Source organism: Microcaecilia unicolor, chromosome 2 (assembly GCF_901765095.1).
Source record: "Microcaecilia unicolor chromosome 2, aMicUni1.1, whole genome shotgun sequence".
NCBI lineage: Eukaryota > Metazoa > Chordata > Amphibia > Gymnophiona > Siphonopidae > Microcaecilia > Microcaecilia unicolor.
The window spans coordinates 252,500,120-252,514,582 of record NC_044032.1 but is presented as its reverse complement, the minus strand read 5'-3'; the positions used below and the strand labels follow the sequence as shown (position 1 = coordinate 252,514,582).

At 45.5% G+C, this 14,463-nt stretch overlaps 1 protein-coding gene across 3 annotated transcripts in view; it reads left to right on the top strand.

The window, feature by feature from the left end:
- Positions 1-296: 296 nt before the first annotated feature.
- CXXC1 (CXXC finger protein 1) overlaps positions 297-14,463 on the top strand; it is a 79,993-nt gene continuing 65,826 nt past the window's right edge. The window contains exons 1-6 of one of the 3 annotated variants that reach the window (XM_030193913.1): positions 297-562; positions 1,019-1,134; positions 3,286-3,386; positions 3,792-3,940; positions 4,183-4,344; positions 6,685-6,840. In XM_030193913.1, coding sequence (XP_030049773.1) covers positions 560-562; positions 1,019-1,134; positions 3,286-3,386; positions 3,792-3,940; positions 4,183-4,344; positions 6,685-6,840 — 687 coding nt within the window. In that variant the 5' untranslated portion in view covers positions 297-559. Of the gene's footprint in view, positions 563-1,018; positions 1,135-3,285; positions 3,387-3,791; positions 3,941-4,182; positions 4,345-6,654; positions 6,841-14,463 lie in introns of all 3 variants that reach the window. The other 2 variants (XM_030193912.1, XM_030193915.1) reach the window with 2 other exon arrangements.

Below are 14,463 nucleotides of genomic sequence, written 5' to 3'. Positions count from 1 at the left end.
AAGGCATATAGCATAGAACTGAAACCCACAATACAGCACTAGTCTGCAAATAACAAAGCAAGCCCTGGTGCACTGATACATTGTGAATATAACCCTCCCCCCCCCCCCCCCCCCCCTTCACAGAACCCCTCGAAAACTCCCCAGCCCCCTCCCCCAAGCTCCCTTTACATCCCCGCCCCCGATCCCCTCCTAAGAGAGAATGTAAAACCTAGGTTATTTAATAAAACCTCACAAGTTTGCTATTGATTTCAAATAGCGATAGCAATTGTTTTGTTCCGGCCAATATGGCTGTAAGCTCCGCCCACTACCTTCAGCCCAGATAATGGAACCACATAGGATCGTGCCCGCTCCTGTCATTTAACCTTCTTGGCGAAACCAAAAACATTTAATGACCTTCTTGGGTGGAATGCCAGAACGAGGCTTGGAACGCGGAAGAGGCAACCGTATGTCACTAAGCGACAAGACCGGAAAAGGTGGGGATAGAAAATATTGAGGCCTGGTGAGGAAGATCGGAAAGTGAACAATAACAAGGGACTATAAGAAAGGACGGGAGACGGAGATGGTGAGTATTTGGGGTTGGTTCCCTGATTCTTACATTGGGAGCCTGGACTCTGATTTTATGATGTTTCTTGTTCGGTCGACAGTGCCGAGTTACTTGGCTAAAAACCCATGTTGTCTGCAGCTTCACTGGCCAAAATTTTAACCAGTGTAATGTTTTTACTATTATGTTATACTGTTATAATTTTGTGCAGCATCTTTGTCAGTGCAGTGAGGGATACAGCTTACTTTGTCAGTGCAGCCCCTTCTAGACTGCAGGGTGGATGACAGGTCTGATAACTCTGTAGGAGGCAGCTTCAGAGGGGGAGAAAGAGCAGTGCTGTCCTCATCTGTGGAGATGGAGCAGAACTTGGCTAACAAGCTAGAATCAGAGTATCGGTTTCTAATGGCCAAGTAGAGTTTTCATGACTGTGTATTTTCATTGGTATATATGACTGCTTTTTCTGTCTTTATTTTTCAGGACAGTGAATTTTCTGACCCTGATTTCCCAGCTGCTGGGGAAGTGAAGTCTGAGAATGGTGAGAATGCCCCAGTATATTGCATCTGCCGCAAACCGGACATCAATTGCTTTATGATGTAAGAATTTGACTTTCTTTACCAGCATATTTTCAAAACATGCATGAGGATAGCTTGGAAGCATGTTTTGTTTTACCAGACTTCTTTGTACTTGTTAAAGAGACGAAACGAGCAATAATGGTTTATTATACTCTGATGATATAACTAGAGAAACTGAGGAGATGTTCATCAGAGCCATTGTCAGAAGTGGAGTGCAGGGATAGTTAGCTGCATGTCTGAACTGTAATAAAATAATTAATTGTCTTTAGTTACATAGATGGGACCAGTTTAGTGCTGTAGGTTTCATTTTAAGTGAATCTCCTGGTTAAGAACAATGTTGTGATGATGCTGTCATGCATTATTAAACTGCCTCACTTTTGGTGAAGAACATAAACATTGCCATACTGGGACAGACCAAAGGTCCATCAAGCCTAGTATCCTGTTTCCAACAGTGGCCAGTCCAGGTTGCTAGTACCTGGCAAGATCCCAGAACTGTAAAACAGACTATCAAGCTTATTTTCGAAAGTGATCGCCGGCCATAAATCGGGAGATGGCTGGCGATCTCGCAAAAGCGGCCAAATCAGTATAATCGAAAGCAGCTTTTTTGACAGCATCGCCGCGTTCCCATTGCCTCGCCGGCGAAAGTTCAAGGGGGCGTGTGGGCGGCATAGCGAAGGCAGGACATGGGCGTGGCTACCAGATGGCCGGCTTTCGTGGATAATGGAAAAAAAAAAGTGGCGTTCAGCAGTATTTCGCCGGGTTTACTTGGTCCTTTAATTTTCACGACCAAGCCTCAAAGAGGTGCCCCAACTGACCAGATGACCACCGGAAGGAATCAGGGATGACCTCCCCGTACTCCCCCAGTGGTCACCAACCCCCTCCCACACTAAAACAATAAAACTAAAAACCTTTTTTGCCAGCCTGTATGCCAGCCTCAAATGCCGTACCCACCTCCATGACAGCAGAATATATTCTATCCTCTGACAGCCTTTCCCTGGTTGTGATGTGGCTCTCAGGTGAGTGTGACACCTTTTCTGTTAGGTGCACTGCAGAGTCACATCAGCAATGCATTGTGGTGGGTGGAGGGTAGTGGGCTGTACTCCCATGGTGCTTTCCCCCTGCTAACTGGGTCAGAGTGTGTCCAGTTTTGTTTCCGGTAGTCCATGAGGTAGTGGCCATTTTTGTCAGCCACTTTTAGATCCCTTTCATGTGTTACCCACATTAGAGAACTTAGTTATTACCTTGAATGTTGCTGAAAGAGGGCATTGTACACCATTCTGCCAGCTCTGACCTACTGCTAAGCTCAGTACCAGGGAGACTCTTTGCCAGTGGGGCACAACCTCTGATCTGCAGTTAACTGTGAGTAAACGTGCTTTTTCAAATAAAGGACTTTTTCAAAGAGATTAGTCTTCAGGTGTCAACTGGTGTGCCAAGGTTATATAGCAGCAACAAGTCCTAGAGGCCTGCGTGTATGCAGGTCCCTTGAGCACTTTTAGTGGGTACCGCAATGCACTTAAGGCAGGCGGACCCAGGCCCATCCCCCCCCCCACCTGTTACACTTGTGCTGGTAAATGGGAGCCCTCCAAAACCCACTGTACCCACATGTAGTTGCCCCCTTCACCCCTAAGAGCTATGGTAGTGTTGTACATTTGTGGGTAGTGGGTTTTTTTTTTTTTTGGGGGGGGGGGGTTGGGGGGCTCAGCACCTAAAGTAAGGGAGCTATGCATGTGGGAGCTTTTTCTGAAGTCCACCGCACTGGCCCCTAGGGTGCCCAGTTGGTGTCCTGGCATGTCAGGGGGGCCAGTGCACTACGAATGCTGGCTCCTCCCATGACCAAATACCTTGCATTTTGCCAGGTTTAAGATGGCTGGCAGTTTTTTCCATTATCACTGAAAAACAAAACCGACGATCTCAACCCCGGCGAACTCTGGCATTTGGCCGGGCTAAACCGTATTATCGAAAAAAAAGATGGCCGGCCATCTTTTTCGAAAATATGGTTCCAGCCAGCTTTTGCGCCGCCGCCGCCAAAATAGATCGCCGGCGACATTCGATTATGCCCCTCTATGCTGCTTATCCTAGAAATACACAGTTGCCAATCAAAAATTATGAAGTCTGCCAAAGTTTTCTCTAGAGCAGAGGTTTTGCTAAAATGTGTTCTTTGTTTTCCTTCAGTGGCTGTGATAACTGCAACGAGTGGTTCCATGGCTACTGCATCAGTATTACAGAAAAGATGGCTAAGGCTATCCGGGAGTGGTACTGCTTACAGTGTCGAGGTGAGGAGCTTGCACCCATTGGAAGAGGCGACACTTCTGAAAGAGTTTTGAAAGCTTGATCTCATGCTCAGTTTAGAAATGGATCTGACTAGGCAGCCATCTCTAGAATGGAGGGCATGCCAGCATGTTTTTGGGGTTTGTTTTTTTTCTCAGCTCCTGCTGTCTGACCTCTTCCAAACCAGAGAGGGTCATGTTATTAACTAAATACAGATGGGGAACGTGAGACACATGCAGATGTGAGAATTAAAACTAGACTTGCTCAGAGTCACACACAGATTATATAACAGAACTGTGGTTTAGAATTGAAGTAGTACAGAGAGAAAGCTACTCTCCTGATTGGGTTGATTGTTTCAGAGGAGGTTGGCAGATTGACGTTTGTCTTTCCTCCCTATCCACTCTTTTTAGAAAAAAATCCAAGCCTGGAAATAAAGTACCGACACAAGAAGTCAAAGGAGAGAGAGCGGGAGGTTGAAAAAGAGAGGGCGGAGCGGGAAGAGAGACTAAATCGCCTTCCAGAGATGAAGAATGACCGCAAGAAAGGATCAGTTCCCAAGGTAAGGCTAAGTAGCTGGGGCATGTTTCCCAACAATAACTCTTGGCGGTGCTTCAGTCAGAGAGAAGAGCACAGCCTCCTGCAGGAAACAGGCACATGTGGTGTTGGGATTTCCACTGCTCCTTTTAATTTTTTGTGTGCATTAAAAGGAATTTCTCTGTTTTGCGATTGACTTTTCTTCTTTGCTTGACACTTTCTCTTCCCCCACCTGACACATTCTGTCCTTTTTCTCCTTGCTTTCAGCAACAAATCAAGCGGTCAGCACGCATGTGTGGTGAGTGTGAGTCCTGCAGCCGCACTGAAGACTGTGGTCAGTGTGACTTCTGCCGTGACATGAAAAAGTTTGGAGGCCCTAATAAGATCCGACAGAAATGCAGGCTGCGGCAGTGCCAGGTTCGAGCTCGGGTGAGTATCTTACCAAGGCAGGGGGTTATGGAGGTTCTTGCCTTCTCCAGGCATATTGTGTTCAATTCTGGTCACCACGTCTTAAAAAAGATATAGAGGAATTAGGAAAGGTACAGAGAAGGCCAACGAAAATGATAAAGGGAATGGAACAACTTCCCTATGAGGAAAGGCTAAAGTGGCTAGGGCTCTTCAGCTTGGAGAAAAGACGGCTGAGGGAGGTCTATAAAATGTGGAACGGGTAGACGTGAATCGCGCATTTACTCTTTCCAAAAATACTAGGACTAGGGGGGCATGCAAAGAAGATACAAAGTAGTACATTTTAAATTGAGTCAGAGAAAATGTTTCTTAACTCACTGTGTAATTAAACTGTGGAATTTGTTGCCAGAGAATGTAGTAAAAGCAATTAGCTTAGCAGGGTTTAAAAAGGTTTGGCTAGCTTCCTAAAGGAAAAATCCATAGACCATTTTTAAAATGGACTTGGGGAAAATCTACTGCTTATTTCTAGTATAAGCAGCATAAAATGTATTGTACTTTTTTGGGATCTTGCCAGGTACATGTAACCTGGTTTGGCCACTGTTGGAAAAAGGATGCTAAGCTTGATGAACCTTCGATCTGTCCCAGTATGGCAATACTTATGTACTTATCCATCATTTCAGCATATGAAATATTTTCCCCAGAGGACAATTAAATAGCTTTGGATTTGCTTGTTTTTTTGGGAGGGGAAGAAAGTGGATTTTGTGTGGGAGGGAGGGATAGAATAGTGTTTGTTTTTTGTGATTTGTTGTGTGTGTGTGTCAGGCCAGGATCTAAGATTTCCTGCAACTGCATGACATAGAGGTGTATTTTTTTTCCATCTTTTCCCATGTCCCACTACTCCCATCTATCCCAGCTAATCCTAGCCCTTACCTTTTTCCTCCATATTTCAATTATCTAGCTTAAATCACTAAGATGGTCTTTTACTAAAGCTTAGCTCGAGTTATATGCAGCAGGGCCCATTTTATTCCTGTGAGCCCTGCTGCAGATAACTTGAGCTATGCTTACTTATTACATCTGCTCCTAACTCATGTTTTACTGGTCTAACATTATATGATGTATTTTACTTTCTGTTAATATTTTGCACATGTTCATGCTTTTCTAATTGTTATATAAGCCACATTGAACCTGAGTTCTACTCTGGCTAATGCGGGATTACAAATGTCAAAAATAAATAAATACATTTTAAAAGCACTTAGGTTACTGTGGAACTTAAGTCTATGGAACTTTGTAAGTCTAAGTGCTTTGAAAATGAACCCCATAGTGAAATAGTGAATATGCACACTGCATTTATGTAACACTATAAAAAAATTGAAAGGAAAAAAAAAACATGTTGTTGGTCCACCAGAACTAAAATAAAAGAACCCATTTACATTTGCTCACATTTTAAAGTGATTCATGGGAACAGTCACTTCTATTTTGAGATAGAACAGCCATATGATAACAAGTTCTATGGAGTGCTAAAATGTGACATCACTTCTGTTGAAAATAAATGGCTGCTTCCTGAATTCAGATGAGTAAAACCTAGGGTGCCTCCATACCGTTTCTGACCCCTGCAGATAGCACATAGTACTTTGAAATGGCTTTTGTAGTTCTTGGTTCTGTTTTGCTTTTTATTCTTGTCTTCTCTTTTTCTTATGTCCATCCACATGTCCTATTTCTTTCCATGGGGAGCACATCTCAGCACTTTCATAGTGTGGGATCTTGCTGAAGCCAACTCTCAAAACCCATCCTCAAGCAATGAGCAAACAAAAGGGTGTCACTTGTTCTGCCTTTTACTGCAGTCTTGGACTTTTCCTGTTTGGCGTTGTTGGCCCTTGACCTGCTAACTTGGGTATGGAAGTGAACTAAAGCCTCTCAGGTGGTCCATTTTAACTCCAGCTCTAGAGAAAGCTGCTTAGTTGCTCTGATGCCATGCTAATCCCAGGAGTAAGATCTGCAAGTCATAGCTGCCATATTTCTTCATGGGCAGTCACAAATGTTCTGTTGTCATGAGGAAGCTTCCATTTGACGTCAGGCATTTTGTTACCTTGGAGTAAGAGTACAGAGTTGGCTTATCCAAGTTCAGTCCTTGAGGGCTGCAAACCAGCCAGATTTTCAGGATTTCAACACTGCCTCCACATGCGAATCTTTCCATGCATATTATGGAAAACCTGAAAATCTGGCTGGTTTGGAGCCCTTGAGGGCTGAACTTGGACAAGCCTGATATAGAGTGTGTGTGTTGTCCTTTATTTTCTGTTTCCTCTCTGTTTTTCTAATCATGATTTTCTTTACTAGTTCTCTTTGTCTTGTCGCTTGGTGCAACAGAAAATGCTACGTATTCGCGATGATGAGCTGCAGGTATACAAGGACCAATCAGACTCTGTGACCCTGGCTGACTCACTGTCAGATGACGATCTGCCGCCCATTGACCCAGACTTCTACCAGGAATTCTGTTCAGGGGCCTTTGATGACCAGAACCTGGTAAGGAGAGCTCAGTGTGTTTCTTGACCAGGATCCACTGTGTGTAACAAGTTCTGCAGGCTCTCAGCTTCTCCCCTGACCAGGATACAGCCTTCTACCATGGATTTTGTTTGTATATTGAGAGAGCCAGTGAGAGAGCTGGGATGACAACTGAGGAACAAATATTTGAGAGAGAGTTACAAGAGAAACTCTTGTTGGTGCTAAAGATCAAGAAATATGATATAAGGCATTCCAGATGGTACCTAATTCCAGATGGGCTTAAAAACTAACCCCTGGATTCTATAAACTTGCATGCAACCTTGCACACGTGCTATAGAATAAGGACATTTGCGCATGTAACTTAATTTAAAAATTGGCAGTTAATTGGAGTTAACAGCTGACTGCTTAAATTGTTGCTAATTGGCACCAGTTGGCATTTGTGCATGTAGCTGGCCTTAGTTACTATTCTGCATGTGGCATGCACCAATTCCATTGCATGCAACTCTAGCTCTAGTGGGGAAGTGCATGGGTGGGTCAGGGCATGCCTAGGGGTTTGGCATGCAGGTTATAGAGTACAGGGGGTTATGCGCCTAACAGCTAGCAGTTAAGTGTGGGCACTTACACTAGCCTTTTGACGTAGCATTGTTTTCCCTTCCCTTGCCCCTTAGGAGGAGAAATCACCTTAGCCTTGGAGAAGGTCTCCTTGACTGGTAAAAGAGAGACAATCAGACTTAGATAGGTGCACCAATCAAAATCTTTATTGGTATTTCTCTTAGTCTGTACAAAAAAATGATTGTTCCCTCTGGAGCAGTTTTGTCACACAGTAAGCAAGACTTTCAGACAATTACAAAATCTGCTCATATTGGCTTCTTCATTCTGCATTTTTATACTGTGCTAAGTTTCATTTCTTATTAATCATGTGATTTCTCTTATTCTTTCTTATTGTACATAAAAGATTATATTTTTCTCATATTATTTCTCATTATACATAAAAAGTTATTTCCTGTACTCTTACCAACCTCTTTTGTTCCATACATGTGCATCCTTGGTGCTCATTGGCCATTCCCTTATCCCCATAATGCGTGATGCCTTTCTTACAGTGTGCAAATTGCATGAACCTCCTTTCTCCTCCTTCCCTAAACACATATTTTTGGAGAAAAATCTTCTTTGGATGGTCTTCAGCCTCACACACCATCAAGGTTATATCAATTTTTGTTTGCCATATATGGGTCATATAGTTTCTGTTCCTTATTAGGTACTCCTTGTCACCTATATTCTGGCATTCTTTCTTGAATCTACCTCTGTGTTAGACTATCCCAATTAAATCTATTGTAGCAACCTGGCTTAACTATATATTTTTTTAACGTTACATCTGTTTGTATCAGAAACAATGTTGTATACAAATACTTTTACATTTTTGAAGTGTAAATGTGGCTTATATAATAATACTTCTGAGGTATTGAGTAATTACTCGTGGAGGAATTCTGTGCACAATATTTACAAGTTCTGCATACACTGTAACTTTGTGTATATATATTATTATTTATTTAGATTTTGCTCACACCTTTTTCAGTAGTAGCTCAAGGTAAGTTACATTCAGGTACACTGGGTATTTCTCTGTCCCTGGAGGGCTCACAATCTAATTTTGTAGGGTTAAGTGACTTGCCCAAGATCACAAGGAGTGGAGGAGTGGCCTAGTGGTTAGAGCCCCGGTCTTGACATTCAGAGGTGGCCAGTTCAAACCCCCCCCCCCCCCCCCCCCCGGCAGCTTCAATTCCCAGCCTTCACCCTCTGTCCCCTAATTTGTTCTTCACTCTTCTCCCCCCCCATTCTTTATTTCCTTCTCTCTCCCCCCTCTCCTATCTTTATTTCCTTCTTGTTCTCCCTCTCTGCCTTGTTGATCACATGGTAAGAGGAGTAGGATAGTGGCTGCACAATCTGCTCTGTGCCTGACTCCTGATTGCAACCATGCAAGACACTGCTCAGTGCTACAGTTCAAATTAACAGTCGGACATCAGACTGCAGAACAGAAGGATGTGCATTTTGATGCATAGCCACTCTCCTCATTCTCTTTTTGATTATAGTTTATTAGGTTGAGCAGTATAGTAAATTCTAACTTGCAGACCTGAGCACATGATTGGCATGTGGAGAAGGAATTTCTGCAAGCCAATACTGCTTCCAGGTCTTTGTGCAGAGCTGTGTATTGTGCAGTTGTGCAAAATTCATCCAGCTGTAATTTGTTTAGAAGGTTTAAGATATACTGTTGAAGATCTAGAGAGGCTGTATTGGCTGGAACCTTTGCTGAGTGTTCACCCTTGATTTGATGAGATTATCAAGTATGTACGTACTTAATTAGTGTTGTCACGGAAGCCTTTTAGCCTTCACATCCACCTGTTGCACTCCACTCATTATTTTATATACCTCTATCATGTCTTCCCTCAGCCGTCTCTTCTCCAAGCTGAAAAGCCCTAGCCTCCTTAGTCTTTCTTCATAGGGAAGTCGTCCCATCCCTGCTATCATTTTAGTCACCTTTCGCTGCACCTTTTCCAATTCTACTATATCTTTCTTGAGATGCGGCGACCAGAATTGAACACAATACTCAAGGTGCGGTTGCACCATGGAGCGATACAACAACATTATAACATCCTCACACCTGTTTTCCATACCTTTCCTAATAATACCCAACATTCTATTCGCTCTCCTAGCCGCAGCAGCAGCACTGATCAGAAGGTTTCAGTGTATTATCGACGACCACACCCAGATCCCTTTCTTGGTCCGTAACTCCTAACGTGGAACCTTGCATGACGTAGCTATAATTCGGGTTCTTTTTTCCCACATGCATCACCTTGCACTTGCTCACATTAAACGTCATCTGCCATTTAGCCGCCCAGTCTCCCAGTCTCGTAAGGTCCTTCTGTAATTTTTCACAATCCTGTCGCGAGTTAACGACTTTGAATAACTTTGTGTCATCAGCAAATTTAATTACCTTGCTATTTACTCCCATCTCTAAATCATTTATAAATATATTAAAAAGCAGTGGTCTTAGCACAGACCCCTGAGGAACCCCATTAACTACCCTTCTCCATTGTGAATACTACCCATTTAACCCCACTCTCTGTTTCCTATCCTTCAACCAGTTTTTAATCCACAATAGGACATTTCCTCCTATTCCATGACCAATTTCCTCTGTAGCCTTTCATGAGGTACCTTGTCAAACGCCTTTTGAAAATCCAGATACACGATACCAACCGGCTCCCCTTTGTGCACATGTTTGTTTACTCCTTCAAAGAATTAAAGTAAATTGGTCAGGCAAGATTTCCCCACACAAAAGCCGTTCTGACTTGGTCTCAGTAATCCATGTCCTCGGATGTGCTCTGTAATTTTGTTTTTGATAATAGCCTCTACCATTTTCCCCGGCACCGACGTCAGACTCACCGGTCTATAATTTCCCGGATCTCCCCTGGAACCTTTTTTAAAAATCAGCGTTACATTGGCCATCCTCCAATCTTCCGGTTCCACGCTCGATTTTAAGGATCAATTGCATATCACTAACAGTAGCTCTGCAAGCTCATTTTTCAGTTCTATCAGTACTCTAGGATGAATACCATCCGTCCAGGAGATTTGCTACTCTTCAGTTTGCTGAACTGCCCCATTACGTCCTCCAGGTTTACCGTGAAGTCAGTAAGTTTCTCTGACTCGTCCGCTTGAAATACCATTTCCAACACCGGTATCCCACCCAAATCTTCCTCGGTGAAGACCGAAGCAAAGAATTCATTCAATCTCTCCGCTACGTCTTTATCTTCCTTGATTGCCCCTTTTACCCCTCGGTCATCCAGCGGCCCAACCGATTCTTTTGCTGGCTTCCTGCTTTTAATATACCGAAAAATGTTTTTGCTATGTTTTTTTGCCTCTAATGCTATCTTTTTTTTTCGTAATACCTCTTGGCCTTCTTTATCTGCGCCTTGCATTTGCTTTGACACTTCTTATGCTGCTTCTTGTTATTTTCAGACGGTTCCTTCTTCCATTTTCTGAAGGTGTTTCTTTTAGCCCTAATAGCTTCCTTCACCTCACTTTTCAACCACACCAGCTGTCTTTTGGACTTCTGTCTTTCTTTTCCAGTTGGCAGAATATGTTTGGCCTGGGCCTCCAGGATGGTATTTTTGAACAGCATCCATACCTGTTGTACAGTTTTTACCCTCTGTTGCCCCCCTAAGTTTTTTTTTTTTTTTACCGTTCTTCTCATTCGCTAACCACTGTTACCAAAAAGATCTAGTCCGCTATTGAAGGACCACGTTTGTTCACCAGAGATCTTTTTGTGCTTACTCTACGTGAAGGGGATCACACAGCGTTGCAGTTTATTGATCCTTACAATTGTATTGTTTTCACAATACCGCCGCATGTTGTCAGCTGTTTCTTGCGACCCCTGAGGCAGGTGCTGTGTGCCGAAACACGGACCGTGTCGGGTCCATTCAAGTATTGTTCCTTCAATATATGATTAAAGACTTTAATCCCCATTTTTTGGAGGCCCTGGGTGCTTTTTGTTTTGTGTAATGTTCAATATTTGTCAGTATTAAGAAGAGCGACCAAATAATAAAGGGGATGGAACTGCTCCCATATGAGGAAAGGCTAAAGAGCTTAGGGTTCTTCAGGTTGGAAAAGAGACAGCTGAGGGGGATACGATTGAGGTCTGTAAAATCCTGAGTGGTATAGAATGGGTAGAAGTGTTGTTTGTTTTGATTTTTTCACTCTTTCAGAAAATACAAATACCAGGGACACTCAATAAAATTACATAGAAATACTTTTAAAACAAATAGGAAATATTTTTTCACCCAACGAATAGTTAAGCTCTGAAACTCGTTGCCAGAGGATGTGGTAACAGTGGTTAGCATATGAGTTTAAAAAAGGTTTGGACAAGTTGTTCCTGTAGCAAAAGTCCATAGTCTGCTATTGAGACAGACATGGGGAAGTCACTGCTTGCCCTGGGATCAGTTGCATGGAATGTTGCCACTATTTGGGTTTCTGTCAGGTACTTATGACCTGGCTTGGCCACTGTTGGAAACAGAATACTGGGCGAGATGGACCATTGGTTTGACCCAAAATGGCTATTCTTATGTTCTTAAATGAAGCATTTTAAAATGTATATTCCATATCATCATGCTGATCAATCCATAGACTGGTGGGTTGTGTCCATCTACCAGCAGGTGGAGATAGAGAGCAATCCTTTTGCCTCCCTATATGTGGTCATGTGCTGCCGGAAACTCCTCAGTATGTTCTCTATCTCAGCAGGTGGTGGTCACACACAGCAGCAGCTCTGGCTAGGCCTCCAAGCCTAATTTTTAGGTTTTGTTGAGTGCCTGGGGTTGAGGGCTCTTCTTGAGCAAGTGCAAACCTGGTGGCGCCAGGTCCCTCCTTTTATCCCCCCTCCCGCTGGCTCCGTTAAAAAAAAAAAAAAATTTTGGACGTCCGTAAGGGCATTTATTTCGACGTTTATTGCAGCTACTCACTGGGACACCAGGTCGTTACAGCTCGGAGCGAGAAGCAGGTAATTTTTACCTTTTTATAGCGGGCAGGGGGTTCCCCGATTGATCTCCACGTGGCCTATGGCGTCGGAGGGCGAGGGCGCGAAGAATCGCTCCCCGGACCGCGTGTGCGCTTCTAGCGGGGATGCGGGGGTTTTAAAGTCTGATTCGCCCTTGTTGGGTGTCAGTTTGGAGGCCGGTCAGTGTCCCGGGTCTTCCTCCGGCACGGCGGTTTTTCCCGCCATAAACGCCCATCCCCCGCTGCTCGCCTCCGCCATCTTGGCCGGCCACTCTGCTCGGACGGCTTCTTCTTGGGCCGCCCTTGAGCTGGGAGACGTTCATGCCATGGCCGCCCTTGATTTGGGCGACGGCAATAAAGCGGCTAAAGTTAAGCGCCGTTCTTCCCGCGCGGCTCCTTCGCGGAGTGTCGCGCCGGACGCCATCTTGGATGCGCAGCATGTTGCTCCCCCGCTCTTGCGAGCGCCGGTTGAGGGTGCGTCTAGGGCTGTGGCCCAGGCTGCTGAAATACACAGTCTGGGGGGTTTCTCCCCCGAGTTTATTTTGCTGCTGCATCAGGCTTTCCTTATGCAAAACGCTGCCCCTTCTCCCTTGTCCGATAACGGGATTGAGGCCCCCGGAAGTAAACGCCCTCGGGTGGATTCCCAGGCCTTAGAGGACGCTGTTTCCTCTGATGTAGATGAGGGCAGCGTATCTGAGTTCTCCCAACGGTCCTTTGGGGATTCCTTGGAGGAGACGGATTCCCGCTCGGATGGAGCGGATGACCCCTCTGCAGCGTGGATCTTTCGCTCAGAGGATTTGCCCAACCTGTTACTGCAGGCCATGAGCATTTTGAAGATTTCCTCGCCAGAGGACGTCTCTCCCTCAGCCCCTGTTGGCTCTGCCATTATGCTGGGGACGAAGCGCCCGCCTAGAACCTTCCACGTGCATGATGCCATGCACACCTTAATTTCGGCTCAATGGGATGTCCCGGAAGCGAGCCTCAAAGTGGCTAGGGCTATGTCCCGCCTCTATCCTTTGCCTGAAAGTGAACGTGAGGCCTTTCTTTGGCCTACCGTGGATTCTTTAATCACTGCGGTGACTAAGAAGACGGCGTTGCCGGTGGAAGGTGACATGGCCCTAAAGGACGCCCAAGACAGAAGATTGGAAGCGGCTTTAAGGTCGTCCTTCGAGGCGGCTGCCTTAAGTTTGCAGGCCTCAGTTTGCGGCTCCTATGTGGCCAGGGCGTGCCTCACGATGGTGCAGCGGGCTTCCCCCTCGGATCCTTCCTTGAGGGCTGACTGGCCGGCCCTGGAATCGGGCTTGGCTTATTTGGCAGACTTACTGTATGATGTCTTGAGAGCCTCGGCTAAAGGCATGGCTCAGACAGTCTCTGCGCGGCGCTGGCTTTGGCTGAAACATTGGTCTGCGGACCACGCCTCTGAGTCCCGCCTGGCTAAGTTGCCTTTTAAAGGCAAGCTGCTCTTTGGGGTCGAGCTGGATAAAATCGTGACCGATCTCGGCACGTCTAAGGGCAAGAGGTTACCAGAGGTCAGGGCTCGGGCCAGTGCTCGCCCCGGTATCTCCAGAGGACGGTTTCAAGAAGCCCGTCGGTACCGTCCGGGCAAGTCGGGCTCCTCTGCCTCCTCTTCCTTCAAAAGGAACTTCTCCCCCAAGCAGCATTCCTTTCGCAGAGACCGCCGTCCCGGAGGTGCGTCCTCCGGTCCTCCCCCAGGGTCTCGTACCCAATGACGGGGTCCTGGTCCATGGCCCAGTGCAGATTGGAGGACGCCTGTCCTTGTTTCTGGGCGAGTGGACCAAAGTAACTTCAGACGCTTGGGTGCTGGAAGTCATCAGAGACGGCTACAAGTTAGAGTTCTGCCGACCCTTAAGAGACGGGTTTGTACTCTCTCCCTGCAAGTCTCCGGTCAAAGCTGTGGCAGTGCAGCAGACCTTGGACAACCTGATCCGCCTGGGTGCGGTCGTTCCGGTGCCAGAAAATCAGACTGGCAAGGGACGTTACTCCATTTACTTTGTGGTACCAAAGAAAGGAGGTTCTGTGCGGCCTATCCTCGACCTCAAAGGGGTCAATCGGGCCTTGAAAGTGCGGCACTTTCGCATGGAGACT